Raw genomic sequence first — 14,312 nt, forward strand, 5'->3', positions numbered from 1 at the left:
AAAGAGACGTCTGTAAATCAACCACAAGGCCCCCCACAAAATGATCAGTTTTTTAGAAGCTGATCCATTGGATACACCAATTTTTCCACTTCAACCAAGCATAGCTAGTATAGCTATATAAAAAAGACTATCTAGTATAGCTAGATAGTCTTTTTTTTTTCTCTCTCTGAAATTTTTGGTGTTTTTGTTTTTGCGCGGCCAGTAGCTCAACTAGTAGAGCAGACGTCCAGATGTACAAGAAGGCTGCGTCCTGCCACAGCAGCTACAGTTTCAAGTCCAAACTCCAGCTCTTTGCTGCATGTCATCCCCTCTCTTCTCCTTTCATTCTCAAAGCTGCCCTGCAAAATAAAGGGACCCCCCCCCCCCCTTGAATAAATAATAATAATTAAAAAAATTCATATAAGTGGACGGAAACAAACCATCATTCCCAAGCAGTAGCTGTGTAAATGTGCCTGTTACCTTCTTGGGGAAAATTTAAACTCATGATCTATAATATGATTTTTTTAGCTCCGGCCCTGCATGTCAATGCCACTTTTTCTCTGTTTTATTTGTAAAACTGCTTGTAGGCCTAAATTTAAAGAAGAAAATCAATGCAGAATATTAACTTTTTTGTTTGTGTTGAGCTGAATGATCAGCAAAGGGTTAAGTTTCTTTATAGAGTCCAATGATGGGAATTGCCTCTGGTATTAGGCTGTTGGGACTCGCCCATCTCGCTCCCCTTTTCCAAACAATGAGTGCACAACAAATGTTCAGCTCGGTGGCGTACAGTTACTCAGGTTTTCCTTTTTGTACTCAAACAGACACGAACAGGTGAGTTATTTTATTCTGTTTTATCCGGATTGTAAATGAACCTCAGTTTAGCCAGTAATAATGTATTTTGGTCTGTTAAGTGTGCTAATGGATGAATTCATTTCAAGTTTGGACTCGTTATGACAACTTATTAGAGAGAAAATGCATTTTGCCACATCCCCAGTTTTTAATGAGGGCTTTCTGTTAGAAACTTGACATTTTTAGCCTGAACTGAAATAACCTGATGTTTTTTTTGTCAGACTCCCTCCAGAGATTTAAAGTTTAGCAGCAGGTAGGATGTCTGTGACCGTGATGAAGGCTAAAGGGGTCACTGTGTTCACTGCGACCTCTGACCCAAAAAGTTTTTGTCCTCCACTGTGTCAAGTCTTCACAAAAGCGTTTGCTGCAGCGCCGAGTGCTGCTCTGCGTCTGAGCATCTGAGGAGCGTCCAGACATATATATATATATATATTATATATATATATATATATATATATATATATATATATATATATATATATATATATATATATATATATATACTGTGTGTATATATATGTATATGCTAAGGTTGGGCAGCGTCTACGGATGGTGATATCGTCAAAACCGCTTAGCTGCAGACAGAAAAGATCTCAGCACTTAATAGGAAATCAAGTTTGATCTTCAAATGGAGAGGAAAAAAAATCATTATTTTGGTAAAATACTTAATTCACAATGTCATTTTCTTGTGAACTCTTCCGTATTTATTGTTTTTTCTAAATGAGATAAAACCGGAAAAAGATTATTGAAATACTGCAAAATGGAAAAAGCCCTGCATCTATATAAATATCTATTTGTCCTAATTCCTGAATGACCACTTGTGTTTTCCAATGTTTGTTTTTTCTATGTCGTGTCATTTTTTATTTTACTTATATTACTGAGGTTAACTACATATTTGAATTTGTTTGATCACCGCTCACTTCAGTTTAAGTGAATGAATATAACCATGATGTGGCCTTTTTGACTGTTTGATATTAATATTCAATTAAGTTAATTGACGAAGAAAAAAAAATCCCGCCAACCGTGACCCTCACGCACGATCCTGCAGAGATGCCTGTTGTGCTTGTGGACCTCTGCTGTGAATATGCAAAGTTTTTCAAAGTTTTCTAACCACAAATTAAACTTTCTTTAAATGCACTTTCCAGCACTGGTGCTGGGGGAATGTGGGCCCCTAAACTTCATGGCTACGGCCCTGCATGTAACTGCCACCTCTGTTAAAAAAAAAAAGCGTCAGTTGTGTTTACCGGACTGACCAATAAAGGGTGGGAGGTACTTCTGGTATTGTGATGAGTCTGTACTTCCTCTTATCCAAACAAAAAATTGCAGCTGCAGGCAACAATCAGCCAGACTTTAACCCCGTAATAAGTCGTTTAGGTTTTTCTTCAGTACTCTAACAGACAAAATCAGGTGAGTCATTTCTTTAGGTTTGATTCAGACTGTAAAGAAATCTGATACGATCAGTCATCAGGCATGAAAACAGTCAGGCGGCGTGGGAAGCCAGATTTTTGTTTGATTTAATTTAATAGTCTGTAAGCACTTTGTTGCATTTATTTAAAAAAAAAGTTACACAGTTTGTTGGAATAAATCGTGTTTCTGATGTGTCACGCATCGCCAGACTGTTTTGAGCTGTTTTCAACACTTTTCATTTTACAGATGTTTCATTACACTCAAAGTCGCGATGCATTGAGGTTAGTTAAGTTAATACCACGAGAACAGCCCTGTTTTAGGCAGAAAGTGGTCAGTCAGTCATTTTCTGTTTTCGCGTAAGGGTCGCGGGGGGGGCTGGGGCCAATCCCAGCTGTCATGGGGCGGAAGGCGGGGTCCACCCGGGACAGGTCGCCAGACCATCGCAGGGTCACCACATATAGACGAACAACCATACACACTCACATTCACACCTAAGGGCAATTTAGAGTCACCAAATAACCCGAGCCGCATGTCTTTGGACTGTGGGAGGAAGCCGGAGACCCACGCAGACACGGGGACAACACGCAAACGCCGCACAGAGGGGCCCGGACTGAACCCCGTCTCCAAGTGGTGTGAAACTTTATTAACCCATCTGAAACCCAAATCAACATCAATGCTTTTGTGCTGCCTTCCTACAAGCTGTTTAACCCTTTGAACCCTGAGCAGATTGGTTTGGTTTCTTTTGAAATTATGGGGAAGTAATTAGTTTCTCATATTTTTTTCCAATTCTCAGGTAATTATTATTATTATTATTATTATTTTCTACAACTAAGGTCTCTTTTTTTTTTTTTTTTTTTTTTTTTTTTTTTTTTTTTTAATTTTGAGTCATATCCGGTTGAGCTGCTCATTGCCCTTCTCCCCATGTTTTTACTTTTTAAATACCAAACCAGTTTTTAAACCAGCTGGTTTTTAAACAGCTAAAAACTTAGCTGAATCTAAGTTTTTGTTAATATTTTGTTATCCTGTTAACAAAACGGTTGTGGCTGAAGGTCAAATGTAAGGCAGGCGTACAATTTCATTGCTAAGTTACAAAAAACATATATTTCGCAGTTTTCACAATGCAGAAGAGAGCAATAAGAATTGTAAATTATGAACCAACAAATGTTATTAACTCAAATGCTTCTAATTTTTGTGATATAGTTGATTTCAAAACTACTCAAATGTACAACATTAGTTAGTTAGGTCTGTATTTTGAACATATCGAACAAAATGAGAAAACAAAATAAGATATGAGCAAGGAAAACAACCCCAGAATGCCTCTTGGACATATTCAGTTAACAAATGTAAATATTTCATGTCTGAAAATAAGTAGGAGCAAGAATTTTTGTTTTTAAACAAAATTACAACATTTCTATTATTTAGACAAAATTAGGACAATTACATTAAGACATTACAAGAATTAAGACAAAAACAAGAACAAGAAAACACACACACACACACACACACACACACACACACATCACAGAACAAAAAAAAAAATAGTTTACAGTTAAGTTCCTCGTTTGGTCATGCTCTAAAACTGCTGAGTCTATAATTCCTGAAAGGCAAATAGACCATATTTCATTACTTCCAATGTGGTAAGAAGTCAGTGTTTTTCCATTTCTGTGTCTCCAGTTTATGATGAGGACTATCTGTTAGAAACTTTACATTTTTGGCCTGATCTGAGTTCACCGAGTCCATTTAGGTTGAAGAATCAGCAGCCTGATTTCAGAGATGTAAAGTTTCTGTGCTCTCTCGTCTCTTTCACTCTACAGCAGCTGACAGGATGTCTGTGACCATGTCGAAGGCTGACGGGGTCACCGTGTTCACTGTGACCTCTGACTCCAAAAGTGTTTGTCCTCCAATGTGTGGAATCCTCAGAGATCTTTGCTACAGTCCCGCGTGCTGCTCTGTGTCTCAGCGCCTGAGGAGGGTCCAGAGATCTTCTCAGTCAATACTGGGGGTGAGTTTAAAACCTTAAAGGCCTGGACGCAACAAACCGACATCAGAGAACTATCAGCAACTAAAACTGCCTGCTGCGTCGCCTCACTTTACCCGCCACGATCAAAAAGTTTCATATGAACACGCAATAAAGACCTGAGAGTAAGTGCCTCTTCATACCAGCGGATGGCGCTGATTGGATGTGTCGGGAAGGACTCTGAGTTTGCATCTCTTGTCTTCACTTTATTGTTAATTTTTCTTTTTCATTTTTAAATCATTTAGTCGATAATTTTACCTTCTATATGCTGTTTCTTTACTCTTATTGTAAATCTGTATCCTTAAATATGTTTTTGTATGTCATCGCTCTTTGGAGCACTTTGATTTGCCCTGTTGTATGAAGTGTGCTTTACAAATAAAGCTGGCCTGCCTTGCCTTAACAAATAATAATAATAAAAAGCGAGTAATCTGTCCTTAACTCAACATATATTATAGAAATTATTTATTCACTGATTGAGTGATGAACAAGGTTTCCGTGAATCCTTAAAAAGTCTTAAAAGGCATTTAATTCATTCATCTAAAAATATGGACTTAATTGGCATTAATATGCCTTAAATAAACCTTTCAAAATCTTCATCTGACATCAGAAAGAAGATATTATGATTCATTTCTTCTGACATTGCATCGTGAAATCTCAAAAATTGGTAATATCTATTTTTTAAATAATTTGTCGAGTATAGCGTCAAGCAGATCAGGTTAGAGGAATTGGGAGCACTCACATACATTTACCGATCAAATGACTAATAAACAAGCTCTGTGTGTCACAAAAATGTGTTTTGATATTTTCAGCATTTGAACTGACCTTAACTCTAGATAACTGATGTCAGTTCATTTTTTTCAGTTTTGGTTAAAAATTGGTCTTAAATTTCACTTTCAGTGGCATTAAAAGGGTCTTAAAGAGTCTTAAATCTAACTTGCTTTAAACTTTCAGCCACAGTAACTTCTCTGGCAGGAAAACACAGTGTGGAGAGTCGGTGATCTGCCCAGGTTGTCAATTTTCCTCTGGAGACGCACGAGGCTTGTGCTGCCACACAGCGAGTGTGTCCCGGGCGCTAGAAGCCAACTGTTTTTTGGGAAGGTCTGGTATGGTCAAGGTTGCGTTCAGTATTTTATATGACGATCTCAGATGGGCAGGGTTGGGGCTTCAACTTGCACAGGTCTCCTTTGTTTAAATAAGAAAGTTGTTTTAGAAAACACCATAAAACTGTTCGGTGAAGTGGTCCGACGTACGTTCTGCACCACAGGGTCTAACTTTGTGTCGCTGGCTGTGTGTAGGTATCCTGTACATATATGCTCTGTGTTTGTTGCTCATGCTGTGTTTCTTCCTCAGGCTCTGCACTTTATGGTTGGGCTGCTCAACATCGGCCTCGGAGTGATCCTCTGTTGCAATTACGGTACCGCTTGGTGGCACATGACAAGAACCTTGTTTCCTTTATGGTTTGGAGGAGTGGTAAGGAAGCTTATCCTGTGTTTGATCTTTTGGTCTCACAACCACAGACTGTAAAGATGGACGATGTGACCCCACTTAACCCCGCTATGCTTAAGTGCGGCTGAAATATCCTGGATACGGGCACTGCAGTGTTTTGCTAGTGATGTAACTTGAAATTGGAGTCTGCACATCAGCGTTATCCATGGTGGGAAATTTCCCGTTAAAACACCCATCTGACCAATTGCAAGCAGCGCCACTGAATGCGAGCACATGGATTGGCTTTTGCAGCTGTCAGTCATGGCATAAAGTCCTCTTTTTGGATAATTTCATGACTCATTTAAACCAAGCGTAATAAAAATGATCACTTGAACAAACATCAGGGGGATGAGAACTACCTTCAGTGACAGAAACCAGCTTCAGGAAAAATTTACTTGCCGTGTACTTTGAGTTTTAAGTTTGGCTTATGTCCTTTCACAAACATGGAGGGGCGGGCTTTATGACCTATACTGCTGACAGACACCAGGGGGCGATCAAGATAGAAAAGTTAAACTGTGGGGGAGCTGTCATGTCGTCCATTTTTACATACAGTCCATACATAAGTCCAACACAAACTTTCTTAAAAAATGTACATTTATATGCTCCCAAAGTTACAGTGAAGAGAAAAAAGCTTTACAACTTAAGATCTGCCTCACAGATACACACTCTGAGCTCACTTTGAAATGTCAAATGACACAAAATCATCATCATTAATCACAATAAAAAGGTTTTGAATTCATTTTTACCACTGTTGCATGCATGTTTTCAACATTTGGCAAATTTTCTTTTCTTTTTTTTAATCTTACAGAAAATTTAAACTTTTTTTTCATTCAAAATCTTTTTTGAAATAAATATAAAAATAATGAATTTTTAAAAATTATTTTTGGGGCATTTGTTTTATGATAAAAACATTTACACATTAGAGGTGGTTTTTTTTTTTCTTTTTTTAAAGCATAATTTCTACATATATTATCAAAATATTACCATTTAAAAATGGAAATTATCATTGCATTTTCACATTTCTAATGGTCCTTGTCCTATGTTTGATACCATATCAGTCTTATATATTTGAAAAAGCTGGGGCAAGTGGGGCAAGAAAAAAAATATTTTTGGTCCTTGAAAAGACATAGACAAGAAATTTTGTCCATATCAGTGTGTGGGAACCCTGAATAAAGCTGTTCGATGCTGTACTTTGCTGTGTTTTGACTCAGTGTCACAGAATCCTGCCTGAATTAAAGTGTATTTTAACAGATATCTTAATCTCTTAGTTCTCAGATGACGTTGATTAGTTCTGGTTTCTTGTCCCTTGTCTGCCAATGTAACTGCATGATTTCCCTCTTGGTGATCAAAATGCTGTTCACTCAAGTCAGTGGTTCTGTTAATGACATGTATGAATTTTATTGTTTGTATTGAATAATGAAAGCTTAATATTCAATTTTTTTTTGTCTCTTCTCCAGTTTATGTTGTTTGGCGTCGTTGGCATTTTGTCTGACAAGTTCCCGAGTGTATGTCTGGTGAGTGGTTCAGCTTCATAACATCCTCAAGTTCACTTCATCAGCTTTCATTTTATTCTTCTCTTCTCAACAAATCACACAAATTTAACCAATCTCTGTGAATTCTGCACGCCTTACAATTGTGTCCAGTCACAAAAACTTTACCGCAAATTTGAATTGAAACTATGGTAAAACCTTGAATAATATTAAAACCTGCTGTATTTAAGATGTGCTGAACCATCACAAATATTTGTACCAACTATAGATACACAATCATGTTGCTCTTAAATGTTGTATGTCCTGATATTGATTGCATATTGATGTTCTGGAAGGCAATAGCAATATTTCTTTTCATGTTTGTTTATCAACACCCATACACAAACGAATAAATGTCACTTAAGCAAATTTAGAAAATGTTTTAGAGTAATTCTAATGCCTGGATTATTAGATTATTATTAGAGCAGATATGGGCAGTTACAAACATTTAGAGCATCTGGAGTTGAATTAAGAAATTTAAGAGAATGTCGCTTCATGAGGTCCATTGTCTCACATGTTCACAGTATGCAGTTTCATTGGACATAAAAAATAGGCTCAGTGGAGTTGCAGAGGTTTCTTAAATAAATACAAGTCATTCAGCTGTCAGGAATGATATGTTTTACTCATGGTGTGTTTTTGTGTCTTGTGTTTTAGGTCATCCTCAATGTGATCCTGAATCTAATAGGAGTTGCTGTTGCCATTGCAGCGATTGTGCTCTACAGCTGCAATTTGTCAAACACGCGAGTGTGGTTGAGCTGTTTCAATGATTACTATTATGGCCGCAGATACATTACAACTCCATCTACTAGGAAGTGGAGCATGTTGGAGAAATGCTTGGAGGGAAGAAAGCTGATCATGGTAAGTGTGGAAAATGTCATTTGTGTGTGGGAAATGGACAATGTCATAATGACATTTTTACATGATGGTGCTGCCAGCAAGGCAAGGCAAGGCAAGTTTATTTGTATAGCACGTTTCAGCAACAAGGCAATTCAAGGTGCTTCACACATAACATTGAAATACAACAACAGGGGGAAAGGAAACACATTTAAAACATTATAAAAGAAGCATGTAAAAGGTGATTGAAAAAAAAGCAAGTGGGAAAACAACAAATAAAACCCAAAAATATAAAAACACATATATTGAAATAAGAGTTGCAGTGCATAGTTTCGAAGTAAAATATAAAATTTAAAAAGTAAAAACCCTTTTAGTCAAAGGCAGCAGTGAACAGGTGAGTCTTTAACCTTGACAGACTCTCAGCAGACCTGATATTTTCTGGTAGTTTGTTCAGCATCAAATCTTGCTTATGTCATTTAAAAATTCTGTTTTATTACATTGAAATATCTATTTGAATTTGATCATTTGTTCAGCTCTAACTCAAATGTTCTTCTACTTCATGTCCCACTCAGATGCTCTTGACCGGCATGAATGCTGTGCTGATTTTCCTGTCATTCCTGGAGCTCTGCCTCGTCATCAGCTCCGCCGTCATGAGCATCAAGGCTCTGAGAAGCCGTGAGAAGGAAGAAAACAAGGTAGAGTTTTCTAAAAGTACATGTTACTTCTAAACTTGTTATTTATGCAGGAAAGGTTGACTGAGCACAAATCTTCTCTTTTTTATTCCTCTTCAACAACTGTTATGTTTTCGGGTCATTTATTCATCTGTCAGTCCGTCCCATTCTCATGAACGCAATTTCAAGAATGCCTTCAGAGAATTTCTTCAGATTTGGCACAAACGTTCAGTTTGAGTCAAGGATAAACTGATTTGATTTTGGTGGTCAAAGGTCAAGGTCACCGTGACTTTGCATCCATCTCATTCTCATGAACGTGATATATCAGAAACAGCTTGAAGGATTTTTTTTTTTGTAATTTGGCGCGAATGTACTGATTTGAACTTTGTGGTTAAAATGTCAAGGTCACTGTGACCCCTTCTGATGCAGTCTCATGAACAAAATATCTTAAGGCGGCCTTGATGGAATTGTCTTCATTTCTTTAAAATTCACTTAAATGTTCATTAAAATAATTATGTGTCTGTGTATCCCTGCAGAAAAAAAGTACAGCGGCACAGTTATTGAATGTATGTCATACGTGAATATGTGCTATTTGTAAAGGTTTTATTGTGTCTGCACCTTTTTATTGGCATTACTGATGTTATTTTTCTCTTTTTAGCAGATTGGTGAGCCAGAAAATTTGCCTGAACCACTGCCTGAAGTCACCAGTCACCCTGTTTCCTAAATGAAAATCTCTGCTTTGTGCTGTCAGTCACAGGTACTGTGTTCCTGTGTATTTATACCACTGACTGTCTGTATTGAAGCATGAGTGATTTATTCAGCTGGTTCAGTGTCTGTCAAATGTCTGTGTCTTTTCCTACAAGGGTTGCTTAAAAATATTTGCACTTATATTTTAGAGTATTTTTGATACAAATCTGCACTTAAATGTAAATGCCGCTGTCCATTTCACTCTGTGTTGACGTTTAAAAAATCAGCAAAAGCAAACTGTTCCCATTGATAATAATTTTCTGCTGATTATTGTGCTGTACGTATGTTTTAGTATAAATGAGGTTCATGTACATTTGTGTAATTAATACACATTGACGGAATTTGATTGTTGATGGTATTTATATTAAATTGATGGCTCTTTTGCTATTTTGCAATATTAAGCCATGTTAAAAAAAGAAACAAAGTCATCAAAATGACTGTTTCATATATTTTGGTGTTTTGTATTTGTTTGTAGTGACCTTGACATAAACCATTAAGCCATGCTAAAAGTAGCAAAGCCATCAAAATGCCTAATACTGCTATATATTTTGGTATTTGTATTTCTGCTCTGTACTTTTAAACCGTTGGGTGTAACTGAATGACTCAGTTTAAAAAACTTTTTTATGTAGCAACAGAAACGGTACGTATAAAGGGAAGTGTGAAATGATGATTATATTCCTGTTTTTTGAAATGGGTTTTCCAGCCAAGTGAAAATTAAATAAAGTGATTAATTTAGTGTCAATTCACCTTCTGTGAACATCCTGTCAGTTTACCTGTAATAGCATTAATCTACTATATGTGTGTTTGTACTTAAAGTTATTTGGTCCTATCAAGCTTTAAACAACGCTGCTTAAGGCTGCAGCGATAGTCCAATACTTATATGTGTTATGTGCAATGTATGTGCAATATGTTGCATGTGCAGTTTGGATTATGTGCAATTTATTGTTTTGTTTTAGTTTTTTGTTTTGTTGTGACTTTGAAGGCTTTTATGGGTGGTTTTATGGTTTGTTTGCTATTTTACTATATGAAGTCATGTTAAAATAACATTCATCAAAACTCTTCAAGTACTCTTTTGTATGCTACTTTCAATACCTTTCTAAAGTCAACAGCACAAAATATTATTGCACAAACTCTTGTGGTACAGCCAAACAGTGCAAGAAAAATGTTTCTAAAGATATTTCAAGTGAGAAATGGGCAATGCAATAACAAATCTTGGTTTATTTTTGATCATTACTGCCTAGTTTTACAGTTTAATTGCACCGTGGCTTAATTTTGTCACAAATTATATCTTGTTGCTTTTTGTTTTTGCTCAGCAAAAATTACAAAATACTCAGAAGTTAAACATGTAGCAGTGTATGTACTCCAGACTGCTTCTCCAAACTGAGGACGTGCCCACTGTCATCTACTGTGTGTAAAACACTGACTACGGATAAGTGCCTTATGTAACCACACTCCAAAACCCCCCCAAACTATTTCTTTGAGTTAAAAACAGTGACAAACTCAATGTCTTTTTGGGCAGTTTCACCATTTTACATGTTTTTATTTAAGCAAGTTTACTTAAAAAATAGAAAGTGAAAAGAAACAAGACATGAATGTTTTGATTACTTTCATTGAGTGTGTGTAAAAGCAAAAATATAACAGTGACTCATAGTCATGGCTCCATGTGTTTTGTTGAATTGATTTTAAGCGTCAGGACTGGGCGGGATGACTTCAACATCAACCTGTTTGCACAGAAAAAAAAAAAGCAAAAACAGGATTACGTAGCGAATTCTACAATGTGACTTCTACCGAATTTAACACTGCAAATATTAAGTACTGCACCAAAACGTTATATGCAGTTATATGTATCCATATACAACTACAACTGTTTTGTCCAGAATTTTACCAGCTGTTCTCTAATCATGTGGACTGTGCACATTTTTTACATTGTCTTTTAAATTCATACCTCTTCCTTCGTCATCTCACTGGTCAAGAACCTGATGCCCAGAATGGTGTACCTAATACAGACACCGAGCTGAAGAACCGCCATGGCGATCATCGTGACGTCCATGGATGTCAACAGTCTCTGATGGATGAGAAACATGCTTAAAACCCATTTTATATTACAAATATATTCAAACTAATAACTGAACAAGCTGTCACACTTGCAATTTAATGCATGCTTTTTACTGTACGAGCGTGTTTTTGAGTTTAATTTTAAAAGTTCATCTACCTGGGCAAAGAGTGCCACATTTATGCAGCCGTCACCGTAATGATCAGCATTTTTAGTGCTGCGCTCACACATCCACAGGAGAGAGGAATTTGCCACGTTGATGGCATACAGCACGATGGCCGTAATGGCAAAGATAGCTCCGGAAATGTTCATGAATACGGTGAAGCCCATCTGAGAGGAAAGAGTCATTTAATTAAATGCCATATTTGATAATACAGAGGGAAAATATTCTATTTTGTGCATATTTTATTTAGTCAGTGGAGTTTAATCACCAAGCAGGGAGACGGGGACTGTCCGGCTGAAATGGACATGATTCCAACTAGTATGAACTGGTGAGAGGTCAACAGACAGCTCATATCAGTGACAATTGTATTTCTTTGCCAGTAATAACTGGGAATTATTATCACAAAGCAGTCTTGCTCCCTTTTGAACTTGTACAAATATGTGTGAAGCTTCTGTTGTGTTTTGTTGACACAACACTGCTAACACAGATACCAAACAAGAGTCACCAAAGTAGTGTGCTCTAATATTGACAGGATTATTTTTTACCACAGAGCCCAGCCAATAAGCAGCTCCCAAACTGGTCAGATCTCCGGGATTTGTGCTTGTTCGTCCAGGGCCGAGTCCGATGTTGAACAGGCCAACCATGATCTGCAAAGTCTGTAAAAGATTCACACTTAAATCTCTTTCTATTACACTTGCAGTCCAGTCACCAGAATACAATGGTGGCATAATACTTCATATTTCATATGTATGACGTAGATCAGAAGGAGGACAGGATGGTGAATGCCTGGACACATACTGCAGGTGAGACGGCTGCCAAGCAGGAGAGACCGTTAGGGACCAACAAAAGCTGGATTTTTTACCGACATTTCCAGTCATACTGGTAGCAACAAAAGCAAATATATTTTTTAACAAGAGTTTGGGACACTTCTGTGTGTGTAGCAACAATAGTGAGTATTTTATTAAAGAGAGGTTGGGACATTTCCAGCTGTGTTTTCAGAAGCAAAAACAAGTATTTTTTTATCAAGAGGTCAGATTATTTCCAGCCTTGTTTGTGGTGACAAAAGTGGGTATTGTTTAACAAGAGTTTGGGACGTGTTATGCCACATTTGTAGTGACAAAAACAAGAATTTTTTAACAAGGCATTTGGTCATTCCCAGCCTTGTTTGTAACAACAAACCTGGTATTTTTCAAGGAGAGTTTGGGATGTTTTATGCTGCCTTTGCAGTGACAAAAGTGAGTATTTTTTAACAAGAGCTCTGAACATTCCCAGATGTGTTTTTAGCAACAATCACCGGTATTTTTAAGATATTTTAGAGGGCTTTTTGCTTATTTGGCAGAACAGTGATTGCATGAAAGAGGGGATGCTTTTTTAACGAGAGATGGGGCCATTTCAGAGAGTAAGACATTTTCAGATGTCTTTGTATCGATCAAACAGGGTATTTGAAGCCAAAACATGTTTTCTTAACACTTACAAGATGGTTTCTGTGCCTAAACCAAGCCATGTGTTAACCACAGCATTGTCACAACATAAAATTAAAATGTAAAGAAACGTTAAGTTTCAACATAAACATAAAAACAACCATAAAACTGATGTAACTGATGAGCAATGTTAGCATTTACATTTACTGGTGATTGCATTAATATTTTAACAACCAAAAAACACCAATTAATAATAGCTGTGTGTGAATACACTGATTTTAATTCCTCTCACCCCAAATGCTGTAGTGACAGTAGTCTGTATCGGCCCCCGGCACACCGAGCTGCAGCAAAGAGCCTTCAGGATTTGGCAGAGTGATGGAAACACGCTTTTGCGGTCAGCTGCCACAGAGATGACGGTCATCGTCACGGTCCTGCACACACACCTGAAACACAAAATGTAAAAAGAAAAATAGATTGGTTCAGCGATGGGAATGTGTCTCCTCTTGAGTTATGGTAATTTTAACATGTGCTTGAAGCTCTTAAGTCATTCATTTTGTTTTGTCTCTGTGTGTGTGTGTGTGTGTGTGTGTGTGTGTGTGTGTGTGTGTGTGAGGAGGGGGTGTTTGTATAGGACAATGGCTCAGTGCATGAATGTGATGAATTCTCAGTACCTGCCAAAGTAAACGGAGAGTCAGTGGTATCGATCAACAACCCTATCAAATCCAAATATGCAGGTGTATTACAGCTGTGGTTCTGCAAAAATGCAGCAAGATTACACTTATTGTCCCTTGCTTTAAGTTCTTTATTTAGTAACTGTAAAATATGCTGCAGAGGCTTCAGCTGGTAAAATTAAAAACAACCTTACAAAAAAAAAAAGAAAATGAAAAAGTCAAGTATCATCATCAGGATGCTGAGTTAATAAAGTTTTCTTTTGGGGAAAATTTCTCCACTTAAAAGCAAATTTTAATCATTTTGAAATATGCCCTCTCCTTCACACAGACAAAAAATTATATAACATAATTTTTGTCAAACTTTATCATTAAAAAATATCCATTTCTTCCAGCTCATTGCTCACTGAACATGTTGTCTCCTTATAAAATTCACATTATTGTTAGTTTTTTAACTCACCTGTTGATGACGTGATGCTGCACCTGTGA

The 14,312-nt window shown here is 37.1% G+C and overlaps 2 protein-coding genes across 5 annotated transcripts; one reads left to right on the top strand and one right to left on the bottom strand.

Moving 5' to 3' along the window:
• Positions 1 to 424: 424 nt before the first annotated feature.
• Positions 425 to 10,260, top strand: LOC121946237. 4 transcript variants are annotated; one of them, XM_042490731.1, is made up of 7 exons: positions 425 to 810; positions 4,050 to 4,237; positions 5,603 to 5,722; positions 7,195 to 7,251; positions 7,921 to 8,124; positions 8,673 to 8,795; positions 9,430 to 10,260. In XM_042490731.1, exons 2-7 carry the CDS (start codon positions 4,061 to 4,063, stop codon positions 9,493 to 9,495), a joined length of 747 nt encoding a protein of 248 aa, XP_042346665.1. In that variant the 5' UTR covers positions 425 to 810; positions 4,050 to 4,060; the 3' UTR covers positions 9,496 to 10,260. The 4 variants fall into 4 exon arrangements, with proteins under 4 accessions (XP_042346665.1, XP_042346664.1, XP_042346667.1 ...); XM_042490730.1 differs by lacking the exon at positions 425 to 810 and adding an exon at positions 1,406 to 2,235; XM_042490733.1 differs by lacking the exon at positions 425 to 810 and adding an exon at positions 1,407 to 2,235 and having other exon boundaries at positions 9,433 to 10,260.
• Positions 10,065 to 13,576, bottom strand: LOC121945673. Its single transcript, XM_042489973.1, has 6 exons — positions 13,448 to 13,576; positions 12,280 to 12,390; positions 12,003 to 12,059; positions 11,731 to 11,901; positions 11,464 to 11,583; positions 10,065 to 11,239 (listed from the first exon to the last, which is right to left on the bottom strand). The coding sequence occupies exons 1-6, from the start codon at positions 13,574 to 13,576 to the stop codon at positions 11,201 to 11,203; spliced, it is 627 nt and encodes a 208-aa protein (XP_042345907.1). The 3' UTR covers positions 10,065 to 11,200.
• Between the last annotated feature and the right edge of the window lie 736 nt (positions 13,577 to 14,312).

Source organism: Plectropomus leopardus, chromosome 7, assembly GCF_008729295.1.
Source record: "Plectropomus leopardus isolate mb chromosome 7, YSFRI_Pleo_2.0, whole genome shotgun sequence".
Taxonomy (NCBI): domain Eukaryota; kingdom Metazoa; phylum Chordata; class Actinopteri; order Perciformes; family Serranidae; genus Plectropomus; species Plectropomus leopardus.